We start from the raw sequence: 13,284 nt of genomic DNA, 5'->3' as shown, positions 1-13,284 counted from the left end.
GCAAGCTCCCTGGGTTCTGAACCAGACAAATGCCAGACCCTCGTTTAAGGACAGGAGTCATGAGTTACACACCTGGTTTTTGCCTTTTAACATGAGAAGATTGGTTACTTTGCCAAAAGGCAAGCCCAAGGAAATGACCTCTGCTTCAGTGACGTCGTTGGGAAGTTTGCGGATATGAATGACTCTGGAAGGTAATATTCCTGAAGTCCTGTTCTCTCCTTTGAACTTTTTGCTGTCATTGCCATTGGCTAGAAAGGTTTAACACAATGTGAAGGCACAAGCATTCTCCAAGCATTTTTTAAAAAAAATGGACATGTACAAATAGCAGGCAACATTATTTTTTGATTTAAAATATAAGTCCAAGAGTTAACTACTATGAAATGAAATACAGCAACTTCCAATCCAGATAAGTCAGTATATTTCAGAATTCAAGATTTACAGCTCAACCCATACCTCAGTCCTAATTTCTTTCCTTATCAGTGTAATACTTATCATAAAGTATAGTATATAAAATGGAGATACTTACTGTACTCACCAGCAGAGGGAGCAGAGTTGCTCATGATAAAGGGACCGTTAGCAGCACAAGCAGATAGAAGCTCGTCAGACCCCCGCTGCAGAGAAAAGATAAATAAGTCTAATTTTCCAACCTGTCCAAGTACAGGTGTTTCACTACAAAATAGAAACAGAAAATGCTGGAAACTCAGGTCAGACAGCATCTGTGAAGGAAATATGGAGGGTAATTTTTCAGCCTAATGACCTTTCTCCAGAACCTTGTTTCTCCCCATAGATGCTATACAGTCTAGCATCTGCAGAGTTTTGTTCCTAATACAAATTGCACTTTTCACACTTGGCATTCCTTCTGTCTTGTGTCAAAATCATAAAGCCTATTTTAGCTCGTGTGATGAGCATCACACATGGCTGAATACAATAGCTGTATAATACTGCAACCATCCTGGGCTCAGTTACACACAAGCAGCAGCTCAACTGTATTGCTCATTTGCCTAGTCCCTGCAAATCATGTCCAGCATCACTTGTTGAGCAGTAGTTAAATTCTTCCTGCATTGATGCCTGGGGGAGGTAATAAGCTTGGGGTTTTGGGGGGGGGGGGGGGGGGCAAGCAGGTGAAGGGCAAAGAAATGACTTGCATTATTCTCCACCATTGCATCAAAAATCACAACTCCTATGCTAAAGGCCCATAGTTCCCAACCACAGAATAGGATAGTTAAGTACCACAGAACATGCAATTTGATGATTAAAGCACTGCTGTTCCACCAGAAACATCAAACAGAAACAGGAGTAAGCCATTTGCCCCCACAGTTGTTCCACTGTTCAATCAGATCGTGGCTGACTTGCATCTTAAATCCATATCCTTTAATGCCTTTGGCTAGCAGTCCATTTATCTCAAATTTAAAATTAAGCTAGCATCATTGGGAGAGCGTTACATACTTTTGCAATCCTGTGTGTGTAGAAGTGCTTCCCAACTTCTCTCCTGAGTGTGGTGCCAATTTTAAACTAAGTGATGGAAGTGGAAACAATCAATGATTTCAAAAGGAAATTGGATGGACACGAGGGAAATAAACTTGCAAGGCTAAAGAAATTGAGCAGGGCAACAGGACAACCTGGACTTGCCAGGCCAAATGGCCACCTTATGTGCCATAAATGTCTGTGACACTCTACCTATCTCTCAATTACTTTCAAAATCCTAAAAACAACCAAATCACCCAGAACCTCCTTTAGTCTAGGGGATACAAGCCTTGTTTCTCATGATTTAAGTTCGATGTGTTCGCCAGGTTTGTGCTCGAAACACATCTGGTAACAGTTCATATCTACCATCAACCTGTTTGTACAAGTGGTCCATGTTAGATTGTAGCAGGAAGAAACACAGCCATTGGCTTTTCCAGTTCTGAACAGAATATTCAAGATTTTAAGTGGAAACAGATTAGAGTGCATCAGCTCAAAGAAATGGAGTTTATTAACATACCCAATCATACAATGCTCTCATTGCAGTGGAATGCTTGGATTTCTTTGTATAAGCAGAGTTGCACAGGGATCATCCAACATGCCTGCCCTCAGGAAATGACCCAGCTAAAGATAAATATTTAAATTATACCAGAAGGTCACAGCACAGTGGGTGCAGTCAACTCTGGTATGAATTTACACTATAGATGCAATGATGTCATCAAGTCTCCTCCCCTCAATGCACACAAGAATAAAGATTGCAGCTAAAATGCTTTTAAAAGTTGACATCTTCAACAATGGCAAATGCATCTAATAACTTGAGTTCTCAGTGGAGAAAAAAGGCGCAGCAATCACTATCCTACTTGCCAGCCCAATATTTTTCATCTATACAGTAAAAGCAAATGACAATTTCCAACTAAGCCACTCGACCACTAAGAATGTCACTGCTGACTCCATTTTATAGGCAAGTAACTAAATTCCAAGGATTCTGCCAGCCAAAACCAAAAACAATCATGGGTTAGTGCCAGGTTGGCTGATCCAACTCAAGATAGTAATTTGAGTCATTATAGTTTATGCTTAGTTTGGGAGATAGGCCAAAATCTTCACAATACAGGGCAACTAGAAAACTGCCCCAGTATCCAAAACCCAGTGTGGTGGGTTAGTGGAAATCATTCATTTTAAAAGGAAAGACAGCTTATCATTGAATTGGTTCTGTGGGAGTGTGCCCACTAATGGCAAGACAGACGTACCTAGTCACAACTATGTTTTCTTATTGAGGTAAAAATTGCACAGCACCCTACAGAAAATATGGCGAAAAGTTCAGCTAAACAATTTATACATAAACACTGCCAGAGTAAACCAGAACACTTTCAATGCCTTCACTAAAAAAACCTTAAAAAAAATACACAAAGAGCTGACTACGATAGCTGGTTAGATCACATAACAGGGTAACATTGTCAACATTTATTATTTAAACTAGCCTCTATCATAACTGGATACTGAAAACACCAACCACCCTACGTCTGTTGTACTGTCCAATGAGTCTCAAATGACCCATCCGAGCTCACCCTGTTCACCCCCACAGTTGAAGCTCTGAACTGATCATGTGTTAATTCCTAAACTAGTTTGAACAGTTTTAAATGTGTTGGAATGAACACATCCTTTCCTTAAACTGCTTGACACTTCACATAGGTCAATGTTTATTTTCCAGCTGCTGGATGAAATATTAGCTGGGACACAAACATGCTTGGGATTATAAGGAGAATTGGTGATGGGTGCCCTTAGAACATTCAATCCAGGAACAAAGGAAGAGATAGGTAACCTAATCTCGGTGAAATGAGAACCAGGTATATCACTCCATCCCAAACTTCAGTGCCTGGTGAAGCCATATTGGAGAAAGCTTGGTGATCTAATACTGCTTTGCAGATGGAATGCTACACCAACCTCATTTGAAGAAAACTGATGCCCCTTTTATATGACAACCACAAGTTTGTTAACAGCTTTTTTGTGATGCTATATAATTTATCCTATAAATGCAAAGTAGATAAATTCACAGCACATGTATAATCAGTTAGTTATTCAAATAGAATTAATTGTGATCTTCCCTGTTTTCTTCTGGCAAAAATCAGTTAGTACTATGACTGCTTTTGGAAAACCCACCTCATTTTAGGTGGGTTAAAATGAATTATGATCACAGTAAGTAGTCAAAACAAAACTGAGTCTCCCAGAAAGGTCAGGAATGATCTTTTGGCTTTACAGAGCCATTAATGAGTTTCAGGCACATCTTTCATATAATGTTCAAAAAGGAAGCCTTAAATATCTGTCAGAACAGTAATATTCAATTCACAGCTCAAACAAAGAGACCCAACTAATTTTAATCAGCTTAACAGCAAAGATCTTTCAGTAGGTTAAATTTTACAATGTGCTTTACATAGAACCGAAAGCATCAGTTTCCAGCATGGCAAGGTACAGCATACAACAAATTCCTTCACCTCAGTAGCTAGCCACTGGCTGGGCTCGAATCTTCACAAAGTGCTGCAGCACCACTTAAAATCTGCTCCCCAAACTTTTCCCCACTGTGAACCCATTCTGAAGCTTGAAAATTGCTGTGGTGCCAGAGTGAGTGGGGTATAACTGAGGGCAAGGGCAGGGGTGGGGAAAGAGATTTGAGAAAGCAAGGGGAGGCGATGCTGGAGCATAGTAGGAAGTGTTAAAACTGCAGGATTTTAAAAATCCTTTTCATTGGTTGCTTTGGAGTAAGGATCAGGTCTCATAAGATCAGCTAGACCATGACCATTAAAAAATACACAAGGATTTAAAGGGGCCTCACAGCCGTTAGCATTCAGTCCAAGCTCCCCAGCGGCCATTGCTGCCTTGGAGTTCACAACACCAAAAATCTTGTTTCACAATCCCGCTGTGCGTGGGGAATTACAGACTGGCACATTCCAAACTCCAGGACTACATGCAGAGAGGCATACTAAAGCTTGGGACAGTCACTGCAGAGGCACATTGGGGAAAGGTCACTGTCTATGGCTTTTCAGCCAGTACAGGGGCTGGAAAATTTGCAGAACCCGCAGGCTGTATGCCTAACATTGAATACGAATACAAAAATACTGGAACTGCATTGAGGCACCTTAGTATGAAGGAAAACCGAATTCTATTGCACTTGTAATTTTCAATTTGAAATGCTTTGCCCCCAGGCTGTGCACCTCACGTGGAATGTAAAGAATTACAAATGTATAGGGGCATCTAAGAGTGGAACACACTATGAAGACATGTTAAGTTTTATGGCATTTTTACAGAATGTTTCAACATAACATTTACAATGTATTTTTGGAAAAAAAACTCTCCACAGATGCTGCCAGAGTTTTTTGCAGCATTTACTGTTTTTATCCCCTAAAGCTATTTCAGTACTCAGCCAGGCACTGCAACAAACAAAATCAGCACACAAAAGAGTTGCTATGACGATTCTGTGACTAAGTCTATTGTTTACTGAAACTTTACTCTAAAGCCCCAGTAGTGTCCAATTACAGGAAAAGCTATGAGTGAGATTAAGCTTATCATAAACAATGGTCTCTAAACCAGTTTGGATCCCTGCATTTGAAGAAATGAACTGCCACAAATCCATGAGGTTTCCTCTGAAAAGATCAATATAATTACTAATTTAAAAAGAAAAAAAGGGGAATTCATATAAGGAATAGAAAATATTAGCCCAGCTAAATAAGCTCAGCCACAATATGAAGTCACCTAACTTTTTCATTGGGTTAAAAGTCAGGTCAGTTTCCTGGTTTAGCTTCTGCAGGAAAGCCACTGCCTTGCTTACTCAGTACCTCATTTACATTAATATAATGGCATCATCTCTTCAAAGGCTCACCTCAGACAACTGATGCCAATGCATCAGAGTGCATGGGAGGGGAGTAAAGCAAAGCAAAAATTCATGGTAATCAGTTTAAACAGACATTCCTGTTTGTTGCTTTACACTTCCTCAGCGGAAAGCTGTACAATGATAGAATAATCATAGGAAATGCCTATAAAATTAGTCTGCAGCAAAAAACAGGATGTGACATCAATGCCCCAAAGTACATCCAATGAGGCTTTTGGAGGATTTATCTCCATATCAACTCACCAGCTTGGCCTTCTGCACATGTGCCTGCTTGAGGTCAGATGGTACCATGTTCTATTAGATATACCCTTGTCTGGCAGATTTATTATCTTCAACATTCCCTAATCCAAAATACTTCATCCCATTAGACAGATGCAGAAATTTACCAATAACAAACCTCACATCAGACACTCCAACTTTAACATTCAGTCTCAAATTTGTCAGTGCATCCCATCTTCAGTTGTTCCATCAATGACCTTCCTTCCATCTTTAGGTCAGAAGTGGGGATGCTCACTGATGATTGCACAATATTCAGCACCATTCACAGACTGCTTAAGTATCTGAGGAGTTATGTCCAAATGTAATAACATTCAGGCTTGGGTTGAGAAATGACAGGTGACATTTGCACCACACATGTGACAGGCAATGGCCATCTGCAACAAGAAAATCTAGCCATCTACCCATGACATTCAATGGCATTACCATCGCTGAATCCCCCTATCAACATCCTCGGGGTTACCACTGACCAGAAACTGAACTGGACCAGGCATATAAATACTGTGGCTTCAAAAGCAGGTCAGAGGCAAGTAACTCATCTCCCGACTCCCCAAAGCCTGTCCGCCATCTGCAAGGCGCAAGTCAGGAGTGTGATGAAATACTCTCCACTTGCCTGGATGAATGCAGCTCCAATAACAAAAGAAGCTCGAACCATCCAGGATGAAGCAGCCCACTTGACTGGCACCCCACCCACCATCTTAAACATTCACTCCCTCCACCACTGATGCAGTGGCAGCAGTGTGTACCATCTACAAGATGCACTGCAGCAACTCACCAAGGCTCCTTTGATAGCGCCGGCCAAACCAATGACATCTACCACCTAGGTGGACCAAGAGCAGCAGATGCATGGAAACACCACCATCTGCAAGTTCCTCTCCAAGCCACACACTACCCTGACTTGGAATTATATCATTCCTTCCCTACTGCTGAGTAAAAATCCTGGAACTGCCTTCCTAACAGTAGTGTTCGAATATACTTACACTACATGGACTGCAGTGGTTCAAGGCTCACCACCACCTTCAGATGCAAATCCAGATGGGCTATAAATCTTGCCTAGCTAACGATGCCCACATCCTGTGCATGAATAAAAAAAAAATACAAATCTGGCACCCAGACAAAAAAATATTATTCCCCATAAGGCAAGAAATGCAATTCTGAAGGAGTATTTTAAGCCCAGTTTAAATCCAGATCTGCCTGCTCAATATTCCAGATTAATTATAGTGTTATCACTTAAATGGTTACTTAATTGACATAGGAGTTTACTCACTGGGTTCATCACTAATAACAAGGCCAAGAGGAAAAAAAAAAATCAAGGAAGCCAAAGTTGAAGATTATTGCTGCTGGGAAGAAGTTTGACCAAAACCAGCCATTAGTACAAGGTTCCACAGATTTCAGAGCAATTGATAGCTCTCCTGAGTAATGTAGTTCTGAACCATGTGGCTACGATTGTAATCAAAATCCATCTAAACTGAACTTCAATCATTTAGCTGAAGAAAGAATTAAGAACTAAGTCAGCACCCAGGAATGGAGAGAATATACTTGGCATGAAAGAAAATACTCCCAGAACAGAGGAACACAAAGACTGTAGTAGAGCTCAAAACTTCAAACAAATACCTTATTCCAAAAGGGGAAACAGATGTTGGGCTGATTATATGCAAAGGTGCAGAGACAAGTTTAGTGTTTACTTCATATTTGCCAGAAAATACTGGAGGAAACACAATTGGGCACAATAGTTCCAAAGAATAGGAATTGTACAATTCAAATACCAGAGACCCAGAGAATCTGTGGTGTATTACAAGAGTTTCAAAAAGAATACTATAGCAAACAGCTTCTCCTGCACTGAAACTGTTTTTTACACCACACAGCAGAAAATATGCAGCACTATTTCTTAATGGAAGCGAAGATCAACAAGACCAGCAAAAAAAGCACCCCTTTCATGAAAGCATTGCTGCCTTTATAAAGTGAAAACGACAGCTAAGAAGCAAGCTATTCCTACCCACCAGCACTTCAGTCACGAAAACCTTTCCTAAAGCTAGAACAGAAAATACTGAGTCTCTTCAACTTTCAGGCACTTTAACAATACCAATAAAACCCCTAATCCTCATGAGCTGACCTTTAGTCTGGTTGCAATGTTAACACCAGTGTATTCTACAGTTAGATCATTGGAACTGCCTATAAAATGCTGAGGCCAGGTGCAACTACTTGAAAACTGCAGTCTCTGGGGAATGACCTCTTTACATTAAAGACTGATGAATACGGATGCAAGAATGATGACATCACAGCTCCATAAGATCAGTAATTACTGTTACAATAAGGGAAGCTGTTTTAGCAACATAAATATTATGGGGACATGCATTGTTGACAATCATTTAAACTAGATTTATCAATTTTCGAATACCAGCATACAGAAAAATAGCAGTATTCACTAGCTACGTCAACATGAAGACAGATAACCTTGTAAGAGGAAAGCAAGAAAAAAACTAAACCATTTTTTGCAGGACTTTGTTTAATGTGTATACATTTTTGTCTGTTTGGACAGCCTGATCGGTAGTCAGATGCAACAATTTCGATTTCAGACAGAGCAGTGAGACATACTTTTCCTCCAGTTTTACAGCACAGGTGACCATTCAACCCCCTGTGCCTGTTTAGTCCCACACCCCAGCTTCTCCTTCACAATCCTGCAGCTTGGTCCTCTTGAAGTACATGCCCAACTGCAGTTTGAAAGTTCCCATGGAATCTGGTTCCACCACCTTCAAATAATATCCCAGAGCTCAATAATCTTACATTAAATGAAGCAATTGGTGTCCATGTGCAGCAAGACCTGAACAACATTAGGACTTAGACTGATAAGTGGCAACATTGAACCTGCACTCCAGCTCCTTTGCTAATTGAAAATCTACAACCTCTGGTAAACAACCTACCTGCTAGAGAAGAATTTCTCCCTACTCATCAATAGCTGCATTTGGTCTCCCTTCAACATTCTCTACTCTAAAGACAAGAACAACGCTGGCTCATCCCATCTCTCTCTCTCATAACCGAAAGGGAAGATGAGGAGCAAGTATTACTCAACAGGGTCCAGCAGAATCTACCTAGAAAGATGGTAGATGCTGATTCCATAAAATGAGGTTGGACAGGTACTAGAGGATAAGGAACTTATGGACAGGTGCAGACTGCTCTTTCAAAGAGCCAACACAGACGTGGGCTGGCTGGCTGCCTCCTGTGCTGTAATTTTCTGAATGGGACCAACCCCCTACCCCAGCAAACCACAAGGATGTCGATAGTGGGGGATTCAACAAGAGCATGGGGAGATGGTTATACTGTTGGAGATGGTGATTGCCAGGCATTTGCACAGCACAGTGTTACTTGCCACTTATCAGCCTAAGTCCTAATGTTGTTCAGGTCTTGCTGCACATGGACACCAATTGCTTCATTACCCAAGGATGGACCTGAACACTGAGGGAAGGTTGGGTCCAGGACATTGCCTTGAGGAAGTCCTGCAGCAATGTCCCACACCCAGCCATCTGAAAATCTTCATGACCATGATTTCAATCATCCTTCATTGTAGTTCTACTCCATGAGGCCATGACATTTTTACTCAAGTGTCATGCTCAGAATTGGTCACACTAATCCAGCTGTATTTAATGCCCCTACTTAAAGCCCATATGCTTTATTAATCACCTTGTCCAACTTGTCCTGCCACCTTCTAAGCCTTGTGATTATACACCCCCATGACTCTACTTAGCCTAGCCCCCAATCCACTGAATAGTACCATTTAGATTATGCAGCCTCACCATACTGTTCCTCACAAAATGCATCTCTACACTTGTCCATATTAAATGCATCTGCCACATGTCTGCCCATTACATGAGTCTTTACCCTCAAAGTCTGTAACTATCTGGCTTACTATTTATTATGCTGCCATATTTTGTATCATCTGCACTCAAGAATTGTACTCCCTATATCCAAACCCAGGTCATTTAAATCCAAAGCAACCCCCATTGCAAACTTCTCCAGTCAGAAAAACATACATTCAGCCAATTTGTCTCCTATCCCTTGGGCAATTACACACCCAAGTTACATCTACAATGCCATATGCTTCTATTTTTCAAATAGATCTATTAAATGATGCATTGCATGCCTAACACAAGTTCATATATAGATCCACTGTACTACCTTTGTCAACCCTGTTACTTTAAAAATGTCACAGGTCAGTTACACATGATTCACCATTAACAAATGTGTATTCGCTATCCCTTATTAACCCATACTTCTCCAAGACAGAAGTCACTTTTGTCCATGACAATGATCTTTAGTGGTTTTGTCTCCACTGATATTAGTCTTGTTTGGCTTGGGGTTACCAGTTTACCCTACACCCTTTTGTAAACATTTGCAATCCTCCAGTTCTCTGCCACCACTCTACTTTCCATCAACTTCATCCCAGTTACCCTCAGCAACCTGGAATATTTTCCATCTAGATGTGATGACAATCTGTCACCTCATTTCTATTTGTTATCCTATCCAATATCACAACTTCCCCCTCTACTACATTATCAACATCCCTTGAAAGCTGCTGCAAAATACCCAATCACGTCCTTGTTTGAGTGTTGAATTCCTGCATCCTTTTTCAATTTCCCCCCTCAGCCTGTATTTGGCATTGTTCTTTTGAAATGAGGTGTATGACCAAACTAGTCACTTTACCAAGGGACTCTAGCTTTGGAGTTCCCTTCTAACCTCTTTGTGAATACATCTGGTGTGTACCAAACTATTTCCATCTTAAAAGGTCATTCACTGTTTTCTAACCAAACTGTTTCCAGTCCACATGCACTAGGATGCAGTCTCAAAAAAAAAAATTACTAATGGGCTCTCTTACAGTTGAGTATTTTCACCTTTGATATAAAAGGAACAAAGAAATAACATTACCACCTAGATGTTCTCCCATTGAAATACACTCCATTTGCCTTACTTCATTCTGAAGAATTTGACCCAATTCTGCTTTTTTCCTCATTAGGCAAGAGATTGTGTTTACATTTTAGGAATTCTCCATCCACCTTGCCCTTTACTGTTATCTGAAATCTGCCTACAGATGTGATCCTCCATTTTCTGACTTGGGGGTATATAGGGAAAATCTAGCTTCTGATATTAAAACAGCTATGATATCTAGACAATGACAGCAGAAACCCAGACTGAAGTCCATAACATCAAATGCCTCAAATCATTTCCCACAAAAATTTCAAATGAAAACTCAACAGCAAAATTTGATCAGCAAGTGCCAAAAGCTGGAAGAATAAAGCTCATATTTAAAACAGGGAACTAAACAGAACACATCGGGTAAAAAAGATATCAGCCAGTAGACGGATTAATTTTGGTTGGTAAGAGCTTTGCTCAAAGAGTCAGTGATTTGATTTCTCTTCACTCCCCTAAGGGGTAGAAAGAAGTCACGAATAAATGACAAGTTAAAAAATACGTTTACAGATTTTCCATTGGTATACTTGTGCCAATTTATTACTCACCACACCCTCAATACAGACATACGCAGCTGAACCTAAAGTTTCCAAAGGTAACTGATTGTGTAACTGCTATAAGGCGGGGCAAAAATCAGCTCATTTCAGGCACAGAATGAGCTTTTGATCACAGCCAGACTGAAATCTGACTGAGCTAGTCCATGGCAACATGCTTGGGAACAGTACTGAGATATTACCACATTGAACCAATACAGCAGTTAACTATCAGGAGAGGTGAGAGAAGCTACATATCCATTGCTACCAAATAGGTGCAAGTCGACAGATTCTGGTAATGCATTTGACTGTGCAGGTCCACAATATTATATCAAATATTGCACTGCAAAATAGCCTCTAAAAAGGAAAGATCAGTAACCACCTCATACTTGGAGCCAGCAGAAAAACGAAATGAGGAAGAGTGGGTTGTAGTGTCACAGTGCCATGCTCACTTAAAATCCAGAATTTTTGCCAAAGCATTAATCTCCATTTGGGGATTAGCCAGCACTGATGGTAATTTGAGCTCCAGAAAGGCATTACAGGAGAAGCACTGCCTGTAGAGTTCAGACATGCAGCTGAAATGAGAGCTGATGCCTATCTCAGCATTGGTCTGCTGAGTAATTTGATACTATAAGCTTAATATTCAATATTAATGGAAGCCCAAGATAATGGCTCAGCTCCATTTCTTGGAATATCACTTTCTGGACCAGACTTCATTCTTGGAACATATTCCACTCAACAAAAGCTTCACTACTATTTCACTAAAACAGGCATCACAAGCAACGCTGGATTACAATTTATTGATTATAGCAACCAAGGGAAATCATTTCACATCTACAAAGTCCATTATACTAAATAGAGAAACTCAGTACTTCACAAACACTAACAGGTTACATGTGAGCACAGATCAAAGGGCCACAATCAGGTGCCAACTCTAGATTTAAACAAATGAAATGACAGCAGACAAGATTCCTTCCAAACCGTTGTTCTACAATTGTTTCATAAATGAAGGAAAGTTCTGCATCAGCTTTGTAAAACCAAGTGTCCATGTAGTTTGTTGCATTATAAATCCTACATTAGGCTAAGTAATAATATCACTTAATTATCTTTATTCAACCGTAAATCTCATGTCAACTGTAAAAAGGCTCAAGAGTACAATTTTTAAAAATAGTATGTGAAACTTATTGAAAACCAAAGATCTCCACTGTTGGCGTCTTAGATCATTGAAAGATTTAAAACTGCAAACCAGAAACTACAAGGTCAAGTCATCCATGGAACAGCTGTATGAGAAAAAGCAATTCAACTATTCTAAAGGAAAATAAAAATGGAGTAGGGAAAGAGCAAGAGATTCTAATCCATAATATATAAAGCAGATTCTAGAACTGCATGCATACAAGCTGGAAATTTAATAAATATAGGCTCGAGTTAAGAGGCAATACCAGAATCAGCAGATAAATTATTTCTGCTAACAAGAGCTCTACAGTTTTATAAAAAGTCGACTCACTAGATTGGGCCCTCCTCCAAAAGAACACCAACCAAACTCTTGAAATCAAAAAATCACTTCTGCAAACTTGCATTAGACAGATCATCTTATACATCCAATCCACGAAGCAATTTGAGGCAGGAACTTGCTGAAAAAGCCAGGATCTTTGCCCCAACACTCGCATTGCATTATAACGCAATTACATTATACTAATAGACTCCACGCCCTAATCCAGGTGGTGGTTTCTCTGCACCTCTGGAGGCAGTTAGACAGAAAGCAAACAGACTACACAACTCACCCAGTGCTCCCAGCCTGTACAGACACGCACAAGATAACTGCAGAGGTCTTAGCAATGTTAATCGTACTTGGAAAGCTGCTTCGCCAGATTTTAAGACAGAGTCTCATTGCATTGCAGAAGCATAAACTTTGAGCGGGAATTTTAGGAAAATGAATTTTAGACCCAGGCACTTACTCCATTTACTTCAGCAGAATTCCTGCTTTGCAAAGCAGTGCCAACCTACCTTGCAAGACAAAGGAAGAATCAACATGGCACATCACACCAGGTATAGAATACAGCAAACAGAAATGTTCTTATAGTTACTGACCTGCTTAGAACTTGGAAGCTGCCTCTTCACAAAAGGGTTTCTGATGTGTAAGCTGGTATGACTTGACTTAAGTATCTTAAATTG

General features: G+C 40.3%; 2 protein-coding genes across 15 annotated transcripts in view; one reads left to right on the top strand and one right to left on the bottom strand.

The window, feature by feature from the left end:
• LOC144688703 (DNA-binding protein RFX2-like) overlaps window positions 1-13,284 on the top strand; it is a 911,596-nt gene that overhangs the window by 671,241 nt on the left and 227,071 nt on the right. The gene's annotated exons all lie outside the window — the stretch shown is intronic.
• Window positions 1-13,284, bottom strand: part of LOC144688698 (polypyrimidine tract-binding protein 1-like) — a 35,661-nt gene that overhangs the window by 18,943 nt on the left and 3,434 nt on the right. For 8 of the 14 annotated variants that reach the window (XM_078555538.1, XM_078555542.1, XM_078555550.1 and 5 more), the window contains 2 exons: window positions 527-611; window positions 73-248 (listed from right to left, as the gene is read on the bottom strand). In XM_078555538.1, the coding sequence (XP_078411664.1) occupies window positions 73-248; window positions 527-611 (261 nt within the window). The remainder of the gene's footprint in view (window positions 1-72; window positions 249-526; window positions 612-13,284) is intronic. The other 6 variants (XM_078555539.1, XM_078555544.1, XM_078555543.1 and 3 more) reach the window with 1 other exon arrangement.

This window comes from Cetorhinus maximus, chromosome 13 (assembly GCF_964194155.1).
Source record: "Cetorhinus maximus chromosome 13, sCetMax3.hap1.1, whole genome shotgun sequence".
In the NCBI taxonomy this organism is placed as follows: domain Eukaryota; kingdom Metazoa; phylum Chordata; class Chondrichthyes; order Lamniformes; family Cetorhinidae; genus Cetorhinus; species Cetorhinus maximus.
This window is presented reverse-complemented; position numbering and strand designations above follow the sequence as displayed.